The following is a 21,096-nucleotide window of genomic DNA, read 5'->3' as shown; positions in this document are numbered from 1 at the left end:
ATACCGAAAATGTACACAGACCTCAGAAAAAGAGTCACCAGTGTCCTAAAAAATGCAGCTGTACCCAATGTCCACTTAACCACGGACAAGTGGAGCAGGGCAGGGTCAGGACTATATGACTGTGACAGCCCACTGGGTAGATGTATGGACTCCCGCCGCAAGAACAGCAGCGGCGGCACCAGTAGCAGCATCTCGCAAACGCCAACTCTTTCCTAGGCAGGCTACGCTTTGTATCACCGCTTTCCAGAATACGCACACAGCTGAAAACCTCTTACGGCAACTGAGGAAGATCATCGCGGAATGGCTTACCCCAATTGGACTCTCCTGTGGATTTGTGGCATCGGACAACGCCAGCAATATTGTGTGTGCATTAAATCTGGGCCAATTCCAGCACGTCCCATGTTTTGCACATACCTTGAATTTGGTGGTGCAGAATTTTTTAAAAAACGACAGGGGCGTGCAAGAGATGCTGTCTGTGGCCAGAAGAATTGCGGGACACTTTCGGCGTACAGGCACCACGTACAGAAAACTGGAGCACCACCAAAAACTACTGAACCTGCCCTGCCATCATCTGAAGCAAGAAGTGGTAACGAGGTGGAATTCAACCCTCTATATGCTTCAGAGGTTGGAGGAGCAGCAAAAGGCCATTCAAGCCTATACAATTGAGCACGATATAGTAGGTGGAATGCACCTGTCTCAAGTGCAGTGGAGAATGATTTCAACGTTGTGCAAGGTTCTGATGCCCTTTGAACTTGCCACACGTGAAGTCAGTTCAGACACTGCCAGCCTGAGTCAGGTCATTCCCCTCATCAGGCTTTTGCAGAAGAAGCTGGAGGCATTGAAGGAGGAGCTAACACGGAGCGATTCCGCTAGGCATGTGGGACTTGTGGATGCAGCCCTTAATTCGCTTAACAAGGATTCACGGGTGGTCAATCTGTTGAAATCAGAGCACTACATTTTGGCCACCGTGCTCGATCCTAGATTTAAAGCCTACCTTGGATCTCTCTTTCCGGCAGACACAGGTCTGCTGGGGTTGAAAGACCTGCTGGTGACAAAATTGTCAAGTCAAGCGGAACGCGACCTGTCAACATCTCCTCCTTCACATTCTCCCGCAACTGGGGGTGCGAGGAAAAGGCTCAGAATTCCGAGCCCACCCGCTGGCGGTGATGCAGGGCAGTCTGGAGCGACTGCTGATGCTGACATCTGGTCCGGACTGAAGGACCTGACAACGATTACGGACATGTCGTCTACTGTCACTGCATATGATTCTCTCAACATTGATAGAATGGTGGAGGATTATATGAGTGACCGCATCCAAGTAGGCACGTCACACAGTCCGTACTTATACTGGCAGGAAAAAGAGGCAATTTGGAGGCCCTTGCACAAACTGGCTTTATTCTACCTAAGTTGCCCTCCCACAAGTGTGTACTCCGAAAGAGTGTTTAGTGCCGCCGCTCACCTTGTCAGCAATCGGCGTACGAGGTTACATCCAGAAAATGTGGAGAAGATGATGTTCATTAAAATGAATTATAATCAATTCCTCCGCGGAGACATTGACCAGCAGCAATTGCCTCCACAAAGTACACAGGGAGCTGAGATGGTGGATTCCAGTGGGGACGAATTGATAATCTGTGAGGAGGGGGATGTACACGGTGATATATCGGAGGGTGAAGATGAGGTGGACATCTTGCCTCTGTAGAGCCAGTTTGTGCAAGGAGAGATTAATTGCTTCTTTTTTGGGGGGGGTCCAAACCAACCCGTCATATCAGTCACAGTCGTGTGGCAGACCCTGTCACTGAAATGATGGGTTGGTTAAAGTGTGCATGTCCTGTTTTGTTTATACAACATAAGGGTGGGTGGGAGGGCCCAAGGATAATTCCATCTTGCACCTCTTTTTTCTTTTCTTTTTCTTTGCATCATGTGCTGATTGGGGAGGGTTTTTTGGAAGGGACATCCTGCGTGACACTGCAGTGCCACTCCTAGATGGGCCCGGTGTTTGTGTCGGCCACTAGGGTCGCTAATCTTACTCACACAGCTACCTCATTGCGCCTCTTTTTTTCTTTGCGTCATGTGCTGTTTGGGGAGGGTTTTTTGGAAGGGACATCCTGCGTGACACTGCAGTGCCACTCCTAGATGTGCCCGGTGTTTGTGTCGGCCACTAGGGTCGCTAATCTTACTCACACAGCTACCTCATTGCGCCTCTTTTTTTCTTTGCGTCATGTGCTGTTTGGGGAGGGTTTTTTGGAAGGGACATCCTGCGTGACACTGCAGTGCCACTCCTAGATGTGCCCGGTGTTTGTGTCGGCCACTAGGGTCGCTAATCTTACTCACACAGTCAGCTACCTCATTGCGCCTCTTTTTTTCTTTGCGTCATGTGCTGTTTGGGGAGGGTTTTTTGGAAGGGCCATCCTGCGTGACACTGCAGTGCCACTCCTAGATGGGCCCGGTGTTTGTGTCGGCCACTAGGGTCGCTAATCTTACTCACACAGCTACCTCATTGCGCCTCTTTTTTTCTTTGCGTCATGTGCTGTTTGGGGAGGGTTTTTTGGAAGGGACATCCTGCGTGACACTGCAGTGCCACTCCTAGATGGGCCCGGTGTTTGTGTCGGCCACTAGGGTCGCTTATCTTACTCACACAGCGACCTCGGTGCAAATTTTAGGACTAAAAATAATATTGTGAGGTGTGAGGTATTCAGAATAGACTGAAAATGAGTGTAAATTATGGTTTTTGAGGTTAATAATACTTTGGGATCAAAATGACCCCCAAATTCTATGATTTAAGCTGTTTTTTAGTGTTTTTGGAAAAAAACACCCGAATCCAAAACACACCCGAATCCGACAAAAATAATTCGGTGAGGTTTTGCCAAAACGCGTTCGAACCCAAAACACGGCCGCGGAACCGAACCCAAAACCAAAACACAAAACCCGAAAAATTTCAGGCGCTCATCTCTAGTTCAAATTATGCTTCAGGCTCGGAAACCAACCTCAGCACGTGTATATTACCATATTTTGCACTCTTACTTTCAGTGGTGTGCTCATCGTAAATACAATCCTAAAGTCCTCAGGATTGCCTGGCTGTTGGCCTTCTTACAGGCAGGCCTAATCATGGGTCTTCGTCTGGCTTCTCCAAAGGTCCAGGTCTCGGCCTTGTCCGTCTGGTTCCAGCAGAGACTGGCTCCCTTACCAGATGTGCATGACTTCCTCCGGGGGCTACTCTGGATACAACTGCCATTCGTCCCACCGGTTGCTCCTTGGGTTCTTCGGGCCTTACAACGGACTCCTTTAGAACTATTGCAGACAGTGGACCTTAAGTGGTTCACCGCTAAGACTCTATTTCTCCATTGCTATTGCTTCAGCCCGAAGAGTCCCTGACTTGGGAACTCTCCTGTCGCTCCCCCTTTTTGGTATTCCAACAGGACCGGGCGGTCCTTCGGACTAAACAGGGATACCTGGGAATCTGGTCTTTCAGAAGAGGAAGCCTCATTGGATGTGGTCAGTGCTCTCAGGATCTACTAGTTCCGTTAGGAAAACGGGTTCTTTATTCATCCTCTATGGATTCCACAAGCGGGGCTGGCCTGCCAATAAGCAAATGTTGGCACGTTGGCTCCCCATGATCATCTCACAGGCTTACACGCAAGCTTATCTTCCTGTTCCAAGTACGGTCTCTGCTCACTCTACTCGCTCTGTGGGTCTTTCATGGACAGCATGCCATGGAGCGTCTGCTGAACAATTATGCAAGGCAGCTACAAGGTCTTCTGCCCACAAGTTTCTTAGGTTCTATGCCTTTGATACATTTACCTCTCATGATGCAACCTTTGGCCGCAATGTCCTCCTTTCAACTTAGGAGCGTTCCCTCCTTATTATAATTGCTTTGGGACATCCCAAAGTTAACCCTGTGGAGACTATGGACCCTGAAAAAGAAAACAAAAAGTTATGGTAAAACTTACCTTTGTTAACTCTTTTCTTTGAGGTCCAGGGGATCCACATGGCGCCTACCGTGATGCACCTAGCTTCATTGGTTTGCCTTTACGGTCACCAGTTGCCTTCTCTTCTCTTTGAGAGTGTTATCTCCTGTGTGTACCATTCTTCCTTCTCTCCTTTTTCCAGCTCCTGCTTTGGTCATGTTAACTAAAACTTAAGTGCCTGAGCATGGGGTATGAGGGGAGAGGGGCCTAGCACATCTTGGGAGGCTCACAAGCTTGGCTGTTTGTTTCAGTCCCCTCTCCACCAGCCATACCCAAGGTTAACCCTGTAGATCCCATGGCCCTCAAAGAAAAAGAGTTACAGAAGTTTAGTTTTACCATAACTCTTTGTTTTCCCATAGCAACTAATCAGATGCTGTGGGGGGAAATTCAGTTGTGGCCCACCGGATTCCCTTGTTCAAATTAGCACAACACCTGCTGCGCTTCACAGTGGCGGGGTCTTGCTTAAAAGTGTTCACTGCCCCACAGGGTAGAAAGCTATTTTGAGTGAATAGGGGTGCTAGTCTGCAGGGCAAAGGGTGCGAGTCAGACTGCCGTTGCCGACAGATAAACACTGCAGCAAAGGCCCCTTCAACCACAATTGAATTACCCCCCCCCCCCCCGCCGCCATTGTTTTTCTTCAAGTGCAGTTTAGACAGAGCAATCTTACTGCAATCATATTGCATTTGTGCCTGTTTTTCTAGACTACCCTGTGTCTAATAAACTGAAGGTAAAAAAACACCTTTTATGATTTACCTAACACATACCTGTATGTGCCATTGGATTGTAATATTTTTCCTTTTAATGAATAACACTTTGCCTGTTTTCTGACCATTTTTAGAGCTAGCATAATCGAGCTTCCCAGTATAATTAAGCCATGGCATGTGCTCACAAGCATGTTTACGTGACATACAAAGTCTATTTAGATATAGTTGTCATGTTTTCATACCTCCCAACATGACCCTCTCCAGGAGGGACAGAATTCTCTGCTCCTGGACTTCCCTCATAATGTATGATTGCCATCACCTGTGCTGAAACGCCTTTCTTATCCATTAATCTGTTCAAAAAAGGTGCCGGCAATCATAAATTAGAGGGAAGTCCAGAAGCAGAGCATTGTGTCCCTCATGGAGAGGGTCATGTTGGGAGGTATGCATTTTGCATTTTTCTCCCCTTGCTGTGAATGAATTTCTGGAGAACTCTGCACTTGGCAGCTGTTCTTGTGTGTCAGGTCACTTACTGCCCTCTTCTGGCAGACTGTACTATTTATTATTAGTACTTTTATAATGTATTTATAATGTATTCTTAATATGATGTGCAGGACTGATGTGTCTAGGTACGCTATTTTGGGATGTGTAAAACTATGCAAATTATGGGGATGATGATTATTGCTGGAAATGTACATCTTCCTTTGTGACTGCTATTATATTAATGGCAGATGCTACTGTCCCAAGTATATTATGGAAAACAATTTACTACTGTACATTTAAGGAATTTTCATGACCTGGCTGCAGTTTTAGTAGAAATATTGTTTTACTTTGCACATAGTTCTGCACAGTTTATCCACACTAGTATTGATTAAGCTGCAGGCGGTATTCTAGAAATATGATGCCTATGACAGTCCATGAAAGAACACATATCTCAGGATGTTCTAACTGCCTGAGGGCCTGATTCAGATTTGGGAATAAAGTAAGGAAGTGCAAGTAACTCAGCACCTGGACAAACCATATTACAATGCAAGGGGTGCAAATAAATATATATATATATATATATATATATATAATACACACATACACTAAAATCTATATTTCAGTTTGGATACACACAGCCCATATCTTTCGGCACTTTACATCTGCTCCACCGGCAGTGCAGCATGGTTTTACAATGCTGCGCAGTTATAGTAATGGCTTTTTCTTACTCTATTCCCAGATCTCAATATTGTCAGATACACTATTTTTATTTCATATGCACTGTACCTGGTTTAATTTTAGTTTATTTTACAGGCTAAACATTGTGGAAAAAAATATATTTGACAAGATTTAGTCCACAAAGTGATTGACTATTTTGCATCATATCTGTAAGACAAATCTGCTGATTACTTTACATTTTGTAGACTATTTTGATAAACACATTCCATTAGAGCTACATTTTTATTTTCTGTAATTAAAGATTGTTAGTTAGGTTTCTAATTTTGTTTTTACATATTTTTGAACAGAGCACAACCCGAAAACTATAGACCTAGAGCAAGATGGACATACCAGGTAATATTTTACAATAAAGCCTTCTGTAATCTGCTAATGAAGTTGTGCTTTCTGTGTAATATGGTGTTTTGTCATTCTCTGTAGATCACTTGATGAAAGCCTGAATCCTGAACGGATTACAGCACCAGGTAGGGGAACACTGTAACAGTAACCCAGTAAGAATTTAATGTATTCCATGCTTTGAGCCGCATACAAGAATTATTTAGAAATGCATGACTGTCGGCCAAATATGCAGTAGAGAGGAACTTGTAGAGGGCTACAGGAAGCCCATGGCAGGTTGATACAGACCTGATTTTACTGCAGATTTCCAGTACAGGTTGAGTCTCCGGTATCTGCAGTGCTCGGGACCAGAAGCATTTTGGATATTGAATTCTTTGGGGGGTGTTTCAGAATAAACCTCAGGAGTTGAGGTGTCCGCCAAGTTTTGTGTGGGGAAAGGGCACATGGGGGGGATCCGGTGGGGAAAAATAAATGGGAATGGCTGTGAAGCCATGCCCACGCTACCAGTTATTAGCCACTAACAATAGGGGTTGTCTTGCCATCACGGCTGTTGCTAAATATTCAGTTTTTTGTAATATTTTGGTTTTTAGAATTGTGGCTATGGGTAACTCAATTTGTAATGCTTACAGATTACCTGATCTGAAATTAATTCTGTATTGTGCAGTGAGGTTTTACTCCTTTCTGAGTGTTAGTGAATGGTATCGCTTGTTCTACCATTGCATACATGCTGGAACACCTGGATTTTGTGTAAGGTTCCAGGTCTTCCTTACCCTCAAGGACTGTAATTCTATGGGATTGCAGGAGTGATGGGCAGCAACAAGGGCACAATGAAGCGCTTGCTACATCACGCACCGCCCCCAGTTGTGTAATGACCCAAAAGCTGTGATTGCGCAGTGGATGAGAATCACCTGTTCCCTTGCCCTTTTGGCTTGTCTTTCTGTTTAAGAACCAGGCATTGGCCTGGGTGTTCCCCTCGGGGGAGAGAAGCAGTTTTAATGACTATTCAGAGTTCATGAACCCTTTTCTGAAGATTATGGATTAATCTGGTTAGGTAATGTCAGCAGTTAACAGCATATTCCAGCTGAGCTGAGACAGACTACAGGCCAATACGTGGTGCAGTTCGTACTCTCTCTTATGAGCTTCAACGGAACATAGATAATTTAGTAGCGATGTTTTGGCAAGGCTTTGCAGATAAAAGACAAACACACAGGCAGAGAAATTCCCACCTCTTCAGATGAGCTAATTTTGTTATGTAATAAAATAATCTACACCTCAGAGAGAGATCCTCGAAAACAAGCCGTATCCTTCAACACAATTTAGATGGGCACTTTACTTCTAAGCTCACATTCAAGTGCTTGACGAACCCATCGAGTTGGGTTGGTCATATCTCTCACCAAGCTGGATAAGATTTAAAACCAAAGTTTGCTTCTACTGTGCAACTCCTGGCCACATACTTGCTAAATGTCCTATTCTGCCAGGTAACTGACAGATCCGAAGTAGTTCTGAAAAATCTAATTGGGGATTAAATGATCACTCTACAAGTCTCACATAAACCCTGACTGTTCCATCCTGTTGACTTCCTGCTTTAGACCATTCTGGCGCTGCAGGAAATTGTATTACTTCAGATTTGGTCACCATGTTAAAAATTTCTCAACAGTACAGATGTTCTATTGTTCCTTGCAGCCATTGATGGTAGCCAAATATCAAAACATTCCACCAACCAGCAGACAATTCATGTTCTCCTTAGGGTAACCGTTACATATTGAACATTTTCCTTCATGGTGCTGGCACAATCATCTACCCCTGTTTTACTGCAGGACCCTGGTTACAACTCTATTCTCCTTCACAGGGTTGGTCCGAAGAACAAGTTTTTTCATGGGGGTCCACAAAAACATATCTAAAAAACCCATTACCAGTAATGTAACTCCTAAATAGCATACCCACATTTAAGTAAAAAAAAAAAAAAACCTAATTACACATATAATTTAATATAGTTTAAAAATAATGATACTTTTTTTTTTCAAACACATTTTACTGAACAAAAAACACCCAAAATAAACACAAGTAAAAGGTGCCCCTATCTGCACCTTTTGCCACACTGCGCCTTGGGGGACTGGTTGGTGATCCAGTTTGGGGGATGGTGGTCTGACTGCTTACCAAGGACACACTTGGTGCCTAGGCAGTAGCCCTTTGGCCTGCAAGCTCCCTTGTGGGGCCAATAAGGGCTTCTGTTTGCGCCTAAATTGCTTGGCTTATGTCAAGCAGGCGCATGTCTATTTGATGGGCCATTCAGGTTCTCGTTCCTTCAGGAACTCTGGCCACATTCTTCATTTGATGCAGCTGCCTGCTACTGTTGTTCAGTTGCTGGATTTGTGTGACCATAAATTGTAGTTGATGCTCCCGAAAACTGCCCACCGACTGTACAAGCTCCTCCACAGATGGTGTTGGGTCGAGTGTGGCTGTGGGTTGTGCTGCGGTCAGCTGTTGTGCCTGAACATCCAACGCTGGTGTGGTGTCCTGAGGCTCCAACAGAGGGTCAAGGGGGATAAGAATGATATCTTCTTCCACCAACGGTTTTAGTGGCGATGCACGAGAAGAACCTGTAAAGTAGGAAAAACAAGTTGTTTAAATACTTTTTGTTACTTAAAAATTGTCCCTCCTACCAATATATGACATGCAGATTTTCATGCTTGGGCTCCGGTGCTATGATTAGTCACTTCATGAAGTTCTGTTTTTTCCCACAATGCAAACATGTTTTTTTGTTAAAAAATGGGAAATTTGCAACTTGACAGACACCTTCCAGTTATTAATTTTGTGCACCATAATTGCTAGTTGCTGCTATGTCTTTCAGGAGAGGTAGGGGTGAGAAGAGACAGGAGGAGGAGGAGGAGGAGGTGATTCACAGCCAGCCTGAGAGTGAGGAAGGGAAATGTTGTGGGGTGCAGGATCAGGAGGAGATGCAGGAGGAGGCGAATGATGATGGGGAGATGCACACTGGTAGCAATGTGCGCTCTAGTTATGATGAAAATTGTGCACTCTATGGTGCCAGTGTTTCATCGGCTTCTTGGCGCACAGTCACACAAGACCACCCAGGTACGTAAGTATGCCATATAGAAGGGCATCACTGATGCAGTTAATGCCGTGAGTTCCTGTTGCCGTGATATGGGAAATGTTAAGAATAAAAAAACGATTTAATGACATGTAGGTCCTTAAAGCAAAAAAAAAAAAATGGCTGAGGAGCTCCATGAGGTGCTGAGGACAAGGTGTATCCGTGTACTTCCTGTGCACTACACATCATCATCATCCTCCTCCTCCTGTATCTCCTGCTGATCCTGCTCCCCACTGCCTTCCTATTCCTCACTCTCAGGTTGGCTGCCAAGCACCTCCTCTTCCTCCTCCTGTCTCTCCTTGCCCCTAACTCTCCTGAAAGACATAGCAGCAATTAGCAAAGTAATACTGAAACTATTAAACTCACAAACAAATATCCACTCCTTCTCAGTCTCCTTCACAAACCCATCAAAGGACAAAAAGGGCGGGATGTAATGAAGTCTGAGTTCGTTGTTTTTAAAAGGGCAATCATTTACAAGGCATGGTTTTGCCTTGAAAAGAATTGCCCCTGTAAACAAAAGTCATGCACGTCTGCCGAACTCAGACTTTGGGGGACATTTACTAAGCAGAGATAACAGCGGAAAAGTGAGCCAGTGAAGAAGTTGCCCATCGCAACCAATCAGCACTGAAGTAACATCTATAATTTGCATGCTATAAAATTATACAGAGCTGCTGATTGGTTGATGGGGCAACTTCTCCACTGGCTCACTTCTCCGCTCTTATCACTGCTTAGTAAATGTCCCCCTAAATTACATCCTGCCCAATGGCTGAGATGGGACCTATATAGGGGATGTGAGGTACAAGTCAGGCAACTTTTGGATGCAAGTGGGCGACTTTCTTCAAAACTGTGCAACTCGCATTATGAATCCCGCACTTCGGTAGGTCAGATTCTCATGTGTCCGAGTGTGAAATGTCACTTGAAGTCACATGCAAGTTTCGCATTTGCGAGTTTGATCGCTCAAAACAACTTACACCCTATTACATTCTGCCCTGGAACTGTAAATTACAGTATAAAAATAAAGCTGCCCATTATTGTGGACTACATACAAAAGCAGCCAGTATTTACGCTGCATGCATTAGCACCCCTTTCATTGTAACATAGCTGTCCAGGTGCAAAATCGGCTTTACTACCAGCTCTACAAATAATGCCACAATAACCGTAACGTACAGAAAAAATTCTACTTGCATGTCAAGATGGGACATAAAGATGTATTTGACTAAACAATAACATGGTGATTTCATGAATTATGAGAAGTACGGTATTACCTGCTTTCCCTTTAAAATGTGGAACTTATTTATGTGCACCCTATCTCAGAGATTACGGACACCTTGTTTCCCTGCAGCTGATGAAAAGGGGAGCATGTCTGAGCAGAAAATCTACACCGTGAGTCTTCCGCCTGATGACTATGCATCAGCTGTTCTAATGGATGTCAAGTCTTCCCCAACAGAAGAGTCTGATCTTAGTGATGATGCACAAGGTACAGCAAGTAGCATTTTATAATTCATTGTTCTATGTGACATTCCGGTTATGAATCATTAGTGCTCTTAGCATTTTGCTATACTGTTATGCCAATTTGCTATTTAGAAGATGAAAGTGCGTTTCATGAAAAGTTCATGTCCTTCATGTGAAGTGTATTTGTTTGTTTGTCCTGTGGTCTGGGAAATTGGATTATTGTGCTGTGGCTTAGTGCTACTGTTTCTCTGAAGTGTTTTACTCTTTTCTCTAACGTCCTAGTGGATGCTGGGGACTCCGTAAGGACCATGGGGATTAGCGGCTCCGCAGGAGACTGGGCACAACTATAAAGAAAGCTTTAGACTACTGGTGTGCACTGGCTCCTCCCACTATGACCCTCCTCCAGACTTCAGTTAGATTCTTGTGCCCGGCTGAGCTGGATGCACACTAGGGGCTCTCCTGAGCTCCTAGAAAGATAGTATCTCAGGGGTACAAGCTGGAATTCGAGACGTCTCCCCCCCGCCGTTTCCTCAAATCTGCCTTGCCAACCACTCCCTCAGGCAGGGAGGCTGTGTTACAGGCAATTCACAAGCTGTATTCACAACAGGTGATAGTAAAGGTACCCCTACTTCAACAAGGACGGGGTTACTATTCCACAATGTTTGTGGTACCGAAACCGGACGGTTCGGTGAGACCCATTTTAAATTTGAAATCCTTGAACACATATATAAAAAAATTCAAGTTCAAGATGGAATCGCTCAAGGCGGTTATGGCAAGCCTGGACGAGGGGGATTACATGGTATCACTGGACATCAAGGATGCTTACCTGCATGTCCCCATTTACCATCCTCACCAGGAGTACCTCAGATTTGTGGTACAGGATTGTCATTACCAATTCCAGACGTTGCCGTTCGGTCTATCCACGGCTCCGAGGGTCTTTACCAAGGTAATGGCCGAAATGATGATACTCCTTCGAAAGAAGGGAGTTTTAATTATCCCGTACTTGGACGATCTCCTGATAAAGGCGAGGTCCAGAGAGCAGTTGTTGGTCGGGGTAGCACTATCTCGGGAGGTGCTACAACAGCACGGCTGGATTCTAAACATTCCAAAGTCACAACTGGTCCCTGCGACACGTCTACTGTTCCTGGGGATGGTTCTGGACACAGAACAGAAAAAAGTGTTTCTCCCGGAGGAGAAGGCCAAGGAGCTGTCATCTCTAGTCAGAGGCCTCCTAAAACCAAAACAGGTGTCGGTGCATCACTGCACGCGGATCCTGGGAAAGATGGTAGCTTCCTACGAAGCGATTCCATTCGGCAGGTTTCATGCAAGAACCTTTCAGTTGGACCTGTTGGACAAGTGGTCCGGATCGCATCTTCAGATGCATCGGCTGATAACCCTGTCTCCAAGGACAAGGGTGTCTCTGCTGTGGTGGCTGCAGAGTGCTCATCTTCAAGAGGGCCGCAGATTCGGCATACAGGACTGGGTCCTGGTGACCACGGATGCCAGCCTTCGAGGCTGGGGGGCAGTCACACAGGGAAGAAACTTCCAAGGACTATGGTCAAGTCAGGAGACTTCCCTGCACATAAATATTCTGGAACTGAGGGCCATTTACAATGCCCTAAGTCAGGCAAAACCCCTGCTTCAAAACCAGCCGGTACTGATCCAGTCAGACAACATCACGGCGGTCGCCCATGTAAATCGACAGGGCGGCACGAGAAGCAGGACGGCAATGGCAGAAGCCACAAGGATTCTCCAATGGGCGGAAAATCACGTGTTAGCACTGTCAGCAGTGTTCATTCCGGGAGTGGACAACTGGGAAGCAGACTTCCTCAGCAGGCACGACCTCCACCCGGGAGAGTGGGGACTTCATCCAGAAGTCTTTCAAATGATTGTAAACCGTTGGAAAAGGCCACAGGTGGACATGATGGCGTCCTGCCTAAACAAAAAGCTAGAAAAGTATTGCGCCAGGTCGAGAGACCCGCAGGCGATAGCTGTGGACGCTCTAGTGACACCGTGGGTGTACCGGTCGGTTTATGTGTTCCCTCCTCTTCCTCTCATACCAAAGGTACTGAGGATAATAAGGAGAAGAGGAGTAAGAACTATACTCATTGTTCCGGATTGGCCAAGAAGAGCTTGGTACCCGGAACTTCAAGAAATGATCTCAGAGGACCCATGGCCTCTACCGCTCAGACAAGACCTGCTGCAGCAGGGGCCCTGTCTGTTCCAAGACTTACCGCGGCTGCGTTTGACGGCATGGCGGTTGAACACCGGATCCTGAAGGAAAAGGGCATTCCGGAGGAAGTCATTCCTACGCTGATTAAAGCTAGGAAAGAAGTAACCGCAAACCATTATCACCGCATATGGCGAAAATATGTTGCGTGGTGTGAGGGCCAGGAAGGCCCCAACGGAGGAATTTCAGCTGGGCCGTTTCCTGCACTTCCTACAGTCAGGGGTGACTATGGGCCTTAAATTGGGTTCCATTAAGGTCCAAATTTCGGCTCTATCAATTTTCTTCCAGAGAGAACTGGCTTCACTACCTGAAGTTCAGACTTTTGTTAAGGGAGTGCTGCATATTCAGCCCCCTTTTGTGCCTCCAGTGGCACCTTGGGATCTCAACGTGGTGTTGGATTTCCTAAAGTCACATTGGTTTGAGCCACTGAAAACCGTGGATTTGAAATATCTCACGTGGAAAGTGGTCATGTTGTTGGCCTTGGCTTCGGCCAGGCGTGTATCAGAATTGGCGGCTTTGTCATGTAAAAGCCCTTATCTGATTTTCCATATGGATAGGGCAGAATTGAGGACTCGTCCCCAGTTTCTCCCCAAAGTGGTATCAGCTTTTCATCTGAACCAACCTATCGTGGTGCCTGCGGCTACAAATGACTTGGAGGCTTCCAAGTTGTTGGACGTAGTCAGGGCCCTGAAAATCTATGTTTCCAGGACAGCTGGAGTCAGAAAGACTGACTCGCTCTTTATCCTGTATGCGCCCAACAAGTTGGGTGCACCTGCTTCAAAGCAGACTATTGCTCGCTGGATCTGTAGTACGATTCAGCTTGCACATTCTGCGGCTGGACTGCCGCATCCTAAATCAGTGAAAGCCCATTCCACGAGGAAGGTGGGCTCTTCTTGGGCGGCTGCCCGAGGGGTCTCGGCTCTTCAACTTTGCCGAGCAGCTACTTGGTCGGGGTCAAACACGTTTGCTAAATTCTACAAGTTTGACACCCTGGCTGAGGAGGACCTAGAGTTTGCCCATTCGGTGCTGCAGAGTCATCCGCACTCTCCCGCCCGTTTGGGAGCTTTGGTATAATCCCCATGGTCCTTACGGAGTCCCCAGCATCCACTAGGACGTTAGAGAAAATAAGAATTTACTCACCGGTAATTCTATTTCTCGTAGTCCGTAGTGGATGCTGGGCGCCCATCCCAAGTGCGGATTGTCTGCAATACTTGTATATAGTTATTGCTTAACTAAAGGGTTATTGTTGAGCCATCTGTTGAGAGGCTCAGTTGTTATCATACTGTTAACTGGGTATTGTATCACGAGTTATACGGTGTGATTGGTGTGGCTGGTATGAGTCTTACCCGGGATTCAAAATCCTTCCTTATTGTGTCAGCTCTTCCGGGCACAGTATCCTAACTGAAGTCTGGAGGAGGGTCATAGTGGGAGGAGCCGGTGCACACCAGTAGTCTAAAGCTTTCTTTATAGTTGTGCCCAGTCTCCTGCGGAGCCGCTAATCCCCATGGTCCTTACGGAGTCCCCAGTATCCACTACGGACTATGAGAAATAGAATTACCGGTGAGTAAATTCTTATTTTACAGCCATTGCATTGCATAAATGTATGTATGTGTGCGTTATGTATAGTCAAAGGTCATATTTTCCTGTGCTACATTTTATTTATTTATTTATGTGTGTGTGTGTGTGTGTGTGTGTGTGTGTGTGTGTATATATATATATATATATATATATATATATATATATATATAACAGCAAAATGACAGCACTCAGTAAAAATCAAATTAAACTGACATGGTGGTGCAGGGTCCTGGAAATTGATACAGACACTCACTTTTGCAAAAGAAAAGAAAAAAAGACCAGCACTCACGTTTTGATGATGAAAAGAAAAAAGGGGTTTATTCCTTACAGAAGAAACATCTGGACATGATCCTAGTACTACAGCCCGACGGCCGTTTCAACTCTCCGTGGTTTTCGTCAGGGGCAGTTGAAAACCACGGAGAGCTGAAACAGCCGTCGGGCTGTAGTACTAGGATCATGTCCAGATGTTTCTTCTGTAAGGAATAAACCCCTTTTTTCTTTTCATCATCAAAACGTGAGTGCTGGTCTTTTTTTCTTTTCTTTTGCAAAAGTGAGTGTCTGTGTGTGTGTATATGTATATATATGTGTGTGTGTGTGTGTGTGTGTGTATATATATATATATGTGTGTGTGTGTGTGTGTGTGTGTGTGTGTGTGTGTGTATATATATATATATATATATATATATATATATAATGTGTGTGTGTTTGTGTGTGTGTGTATATATATATATATATATATGTGTGTGTGTGTGTAGATTGACATATAGGACACAATATATGAAAATTAAATAAGAAATAATAATAAATAAATAATAAAATTCCAAATAGATGGAGATGAGCATTTACCAGCAGGAGAAAAAGCGGGTAAAGATGGTCGCTGAGTAGGGGAGAGCTGCGAGTGAAATGTGTTGAGAAGAGGGCTTAGATAACAAGAGGAAAGAGGGCCCTGCTGTGAACAATCTAGTGGGAAGGGTCGACAGACAGATTTCATGATGTGCAAGCAAGTGGGAGGTAGCCTGATGGCAGTATGTAAGCAAAACTGAGATGTTCAAGGCATGAGGCAGGGGGATTGAGGAGCAGCCTCAGGACTAGGTTATGCATCGGGAGGGTATGCTTTGATGAATAGGTGGGTTTTTAGTGCCTGTTTGAAGCTTTTTTGCAAGGTCGGGGAGAGTCTAATGGAGCGGGGGATTGTGTTCCACTGAAGGGGTGCAGCACGGGCATAGTCTTGAACTCAAGCATGGGAAGCAGTGACCAGGGCAGTGAAGAGGCGACGGTCATTGGTCGACCGTAGGGGGGCGTGAGGGAGTATGAAGGGATAGGAGGTTGGAGATCTAGGGAGCAGTGGAAATAGAGATGGCCTTGTATGTGAGGGTGAGGAGTTTGAAGAGGATTCTGTAGGGGAATGGGAAACAGTGTAGATTTTGTCAAAGGGGAGTGGCAGATGTGGAGCGGCGGGAGAGGAAGATAAGCCTAGCTGCGGAGTTCAGGACAGATTGGAGGGGAGCAAGATGGAAGCAAGCGAGGCCAGTGAGGAGAACATTGCAGTAGTTGAGTCGTGAGATGACCAATGAGTGGATGGTAAGTTTAGTTGCATTCTGGGAGAGAAATGGCCTGATGCAAGCAATGTTGTGTAGCTGGAACCGACAGGATTGTGCCAGAGCTTGGATGTGGGATGCAAAGGAGAGGGAGGAGTCAAGGATGACGTCCAAGCAGCGGAGTTGGGGAACGGAGGAGATGGTGGTGTTGTCAACAGTGATAGAGATATTGGTAGGGGGCGTTGCTCTGGATGGGGGAAAGATGATGAGTTCAGTTTTGACCATGTTGAGCTTCAGAGAGCGCTCAGACATCCAGGAGGAGATTGCGAAGAGGCAACTGGAAACCTGAGAGAGGACAGAGGTGGACAGATCAGGAGAGGAGAGGTAGAGTTGTGTGTCATCAGCATAGAGGTGGTATTGAAGGCCAAAGGAGTTAATGAGCACATCCAGGGAAGAGGTGTACAGGGAGAACAGAAGTGGGCCAAGGACAGAACCCTGATGGACACCAACAGGATGGATGGAAGGGTGTGAGGTGGTGCCGGAGGTAGACACAGAGAAGGAGTGGTTAGTGAGGTAAGAGGTAAACCAGTCAAGGACAGTGCAAGAGAGGCCAGTGATTTGGAGTGTGCGGAGGAGGAGAGGATGATCCACGGTGTCAAAGGCAGCAGAGAGGTCCAGAAGGATGAGCAGAGTCAATTTCCCAAGTGTGTAAATATTGAACTTACATGGGAGTTGAAGTGGATGCAAAACCAGCTAATTTACACATATTTTATAAATATATTTTATATGGCCATTGTAAACAGATTCAATTTCTCTTACGTCCTAGAGGATGCTGGGGACTCCAAAAGGACCATGGGGTATAGACGGGATCCGCAGGAGCTTGGGCACACTAAAAAGACTTTGACTGGGTGTGAACTGGCTCCTCCCTCTATGCCCCTCCTCCAGACCTCAGTTAGACTTTGTGCCCAGGAGTGACTGGACACACACTAGGGGAGCTCTACTGAGTTTCTCTAGAAAAGACTTTTGTTAGGTTTTTTATTTTCAGGGAGACCTGCTGGCTACAGGCTCCCTGCATCGTGGGACTGAGGGGAGAGAAGTCAGACCTACTTCTTCTTAGTTAAAGGCTCTGCTTCTTAGGCTACTGGACACCATTAGCTCCAGAGGGTTCGATCACTTGGTTCGCCTAGCTGCTTGTTCCCGGAGCCGCGCCGTCACCCCCCTCACAGAAGCCAGAAGAAAGAAGCCGGGTGAGTATGAGAAGATCCGAAGACATCAGATGGCAGAAGACTTCAGTAATGAGGTACAGCGCTACTGCGCAGCGGTAGCGCTGCGCTCCATGCTCCCACACACTTCACCAACGGCATTTGTGGGTGCAGGGCGCTGGGGGGGAGCGCCCTGGGCAGCATGTTACTGGGGTCATTTGAGCTGGCAGACAGGCATATTCGGTGCCCGGGCAGGGTATTTCATACCCCCGCCAGCATATTTGAATTAAAATATATTAAAATATTTGAATTTTTGCGGGACTGAAGCGCGCCTGGAAGGGGCGGGGCTTATCCGCACAGCTCACCAGCGCCATTTTCTCTCATTCACAGCCGCTGCAGAGACGCTGGCCCGGGACCTCCAGGCTCCATTCAAGTAAAAGGGAGCAAAACGGGGGGGCACAGATAAATTGGTGCTATTTTATCATTAAGGGCAGCGCTATCATCATATATTATTGTGGTGTGATATATGGGCGCTGGGGTGTGAGCTGGCATACTCCATCTGTGTTTCTCTCTCCAGGCTTCCCTGTGGGTCTGTCCCCTAGTTTTGGGCAGTGTGTGTGGGTGTGTCGGTACTACGTGTCGGCATGTCTGAGGCTGAGTGTTCCTCCCCCGAGGAAGGTACTGGGGGCGTAAAAAAGGAGTTGGATATGACTCTGTCGGCACAGCCGACACCTGATTTGGTTACTATGTTAAGTACACTTAATGCAAATGTGGCCTCATTGTCTAAGAGGCTGGATAAATCTGAGTCTCAGACACAAGTATGGAGGAAATCCATGGAGGATGCTTTGGCTCAGGTGCAGACCCCTTCAGGGTCACAGATACGTTCGTTTACCCAGATGGTAGATACGGATACCGACACGGATTCTGATTCTGACACCCAAGGCTAGTTAAGAGTGTTCAGTACATGATTGGGGCTATTAAAGATGTTTTACGTATCTCTGACGAACCTGCGGGGAAACAAGGATTTGCATATTTAATGGGAAAAAACCTGAGGTGAAGCTTCGCCCCTCTCATGAAATGAATGCTCTTTGTGAAAAGGCTTGGGAGTCACCGGACAAGAGATGGCAGATTCCCAAGAGAATTTTCATGGCGTATCCTTTCCCCTCTGATGACAGGGAAAAATGGGAGTCGTCTCCGAATGTCGACAAGGCTCTATCGCGTTTGTCTGAGAAGGTGGCGCTTCCGTCCCCTGATACGGCAGCTCTCAAGGATCCGGCGGATCGCAAGCTGGAAACGTCTTTGAAGGCCATTTTCGTTAATACGGGTGCTTTGCTCAGACCTGCTGTGGCGTCGGTATGGGTGAGTAGTGCTATTGCTAAATGGGCTGATAATTTAGCTTCTGATATGGATACCCTTGATAAAGATAATACAGGTTGAGTATCCCTTATCCAAAATGCTTGGGACCAGACGTATTTTGGATATCGGATTTTTCCATATTTTGGAATAATTGCATACCATAATGAGATATCATGGTGATGGGACCTAAATCTAAGCACAGAATGCATTTATGTTACATATACACCTTATACACATAGCCTGAAGGCAATTTTAGCCAATATTTTTTATAACTTTGTGCATTAAACAAAGTGTGTCTACATTCACACAATTCATTTATGTTTCATATACAACTTATACACACAGCCTGAAGGTCATTTAATACAATATTTTTAATAACTTTGTGTATTAAACAAAGTTTGTGTACATTGAGTCATCAAAACACAAAGGTTTCACTATCTCACTCTCGTTCAAAAAAGTCCGTATTTCGGAATATTCCGTATTTCGGAATATTTGGCTATGGGATACTCAACCTGTATTCTTTTGACTCTTGGTTATATCAAGGACGCTGCAGATTACCTGAAGGATGCGGCGAGGGATATTGGCCTCTTTGGATCAAGAGCCAATGCCATGGCGGTCTCGGCCAGGAGGGCGCTGTGGATCCATCAATGGAATGCTGATGCCGACTCCAAGAAAAATATGGAAGCTCTTCCCTTCAAAGGTAGTGTCTTGTTTGGTGACGGCCTGGCTTACCTGGTGTCTACCGCGACTGCGGGTAAGTCATCTTTTCTTCCTTATGTTCCCACACAACAGAAAAAGGCACCCCATCAGCAGATGCAGTCCTTTTGACCCAATAAATACAAACGAGGAAAAGGCTCGTCCTTCCTCGCTTCAAAGGGTAGAGGAAGGGGAAGGAAGTTGCCTGCAGGATCAGGCGTCCAGGACCAAAAGTTCTCCCCCGCCTCTACCAAGTCCACCGCATGACGCTGGGGCTCTCCTGCGGGAGTCCGGGCCAGTGGGGGGCCGTCTTCGGATCTTCAGTCAGGCCTGGGTTCAATCAGGCCTAGATCCTTGGGTCCTAGACATAGTGTCTCAGGGATACAAGCTGGAGTTTCAGGAGATGCACCCTCACCGCTTTTTCATTTCGGCCTTGCCAGTGTCTCTTCCGGAAAGAGATGTGGTAAATGCTGCGATAAAAAAGTTGTGTCAACAGAGGGTCATTGTTCCCGTTCCCCCGTCCCAACGGGGGGAGGGGTTCTATTCGAGCCTCTTTGTCGTACCGAAGCCGGACGGTTCGGTCAGAACGATTCTGAACCTAAAATCCCTCAATCTATACTTGAAAATTTTCAAGTTCAAGATGGAATCTCTTCGAGCTGTGATCTCCAGCCTAGAAGGGGGGGATTTTATGGCGTCAGTCGACATAAAGGATGCCTACTTACACGTCCCGATATATCCTCTGCATCAGGCCTTCCTGAGATTTGCGGTGCAGGATTGTCATTACCAATTTCAGACGTTGCTGTATGGGCTCTCCACGGCCCGAGGGTTTTCACCAAGGTCATGGCAGAAATGATGGTTCTCCTTCGCAAGCAAGGGGTTACAATTATCCCGTACTTGGACGATCTCCTGATAAAGCTGAGGTCCAAGGAACAGTTGTTTAGAAATGTGGATCTTTCTCTGTCGGTTCTGCGACAACACGGTTGGGTTCTAAATTTGCCAAAGTCTCACTTGATCCCGGCCACTCGGCTGCCCTTTCTGGGCATGATTCTAGACACGGAGTTACAGAGAGTGTTTCTTCCGGGAGACAAAGCTCTGGAAATATAGACAATGGTCAGGGAGCTTCTGAGACCGACAAGTGTGTCGATTCATCAATGTACTCGGGTTCTAGGGAAGATGGTTGCGGCTTACGAAGCCATTCCGTTTGCAGGTTTCATGCCCGGGTGTTTCAGTGGGATCTGCTGAACAAATGGTCCGGTTCTCACCTGCACATGCACCGGAAAATAAGTCTATCTTCTAGGGCCAGGAATTCTCTCCTGTGGTGGCTGCAAAGCTCTCACCTTCTAGAGGGACGCCGATTCGGAATCCAGGACTGGGTCCTGCTGACAACAGATGCAAGTCTCCGAGGCTGGGGCGCAGTCACGCAAGGAAGACATTTCCAGGGAAAATGGTCAAACCAGGAATCTTGTCTCCACATAAATGTTCTCGAGTTAAGAGCCATTTACAACGGCTTGCTACAAGTGAAGAGCCTTCTTCAGGGTCGTCCTGTCCTGATCCAGTCGGACAACGTAACAGCGGTGGCGTACGTAAACCGCCAAGGCGGAACAAGGAGCAGGGCGGCTATGGCGGAAGCCACAAGAATCCTTCGCTGGGCGGAACAGCACGTGAGCGCTCTGTCAGCAGTCTTCCTCCTGGGCGTGGACAACTGGGAAGCAGAC

The 21,096-nt window shown here is 46.4% G+C and overlaps 1 protein-coding gene across 6 annotated transcripts in view; it reads left to right on the top strand.

The window, feature by feature from the left end:
- ERICH1 (glutamate rich 1) overlaps positions 1-21,096 on the top strand; it is a 254,498-nt gene that overhangs the window by 103,271 nt on the left and 130,131 nt on the right. For 5 of the 6 annotated variants that reach the window (XR_010175981.1, XM_063916657.1, XM_063916658.1 and 2 more), the window contains 3 exons: positions 6,175-6,220; positions 6,305-6,348; positions 10,672-10,806. Coding sequence is in view for 5 of the 6 variants with exons in the window: in XM_063916657.1 (XP_063772727.1) it covers positions 6,175-6,220; positions 6,305-6,348; positions 10,672-10,806 (225 nt within the window). In the remaining variant the exon portion in view is untranslated. The remainder of the gene's footprint in view (positions 1-6,174; positions 6,221-6,304; positions 6,349-10,671; positions 10,807-21,096) is intronic. The other variant, XM_063916660.1, reaches the window with a different exon arrangement.

The sequence above is a fragment of the Pseudophryne corroboree genome, chromosome 4 (assembly GCF_028390025.1).
Source record: "Pseudophryne corroboree isolate aPseCor3 chromosome 4, aPseCor3.hap2, whole genome shotgun sequence".
Lineage (NCBI taxonomy): Eukaryota > Metazoa > Chordata > Amphibia > Anura > Myobatrachidae > Pseudophryne > Pseudophryne corroboree.
Note: the sequence above shows the minus strand (reverse complement) of the source record. Positions and strands in the feature narration are given on the sequence as shown.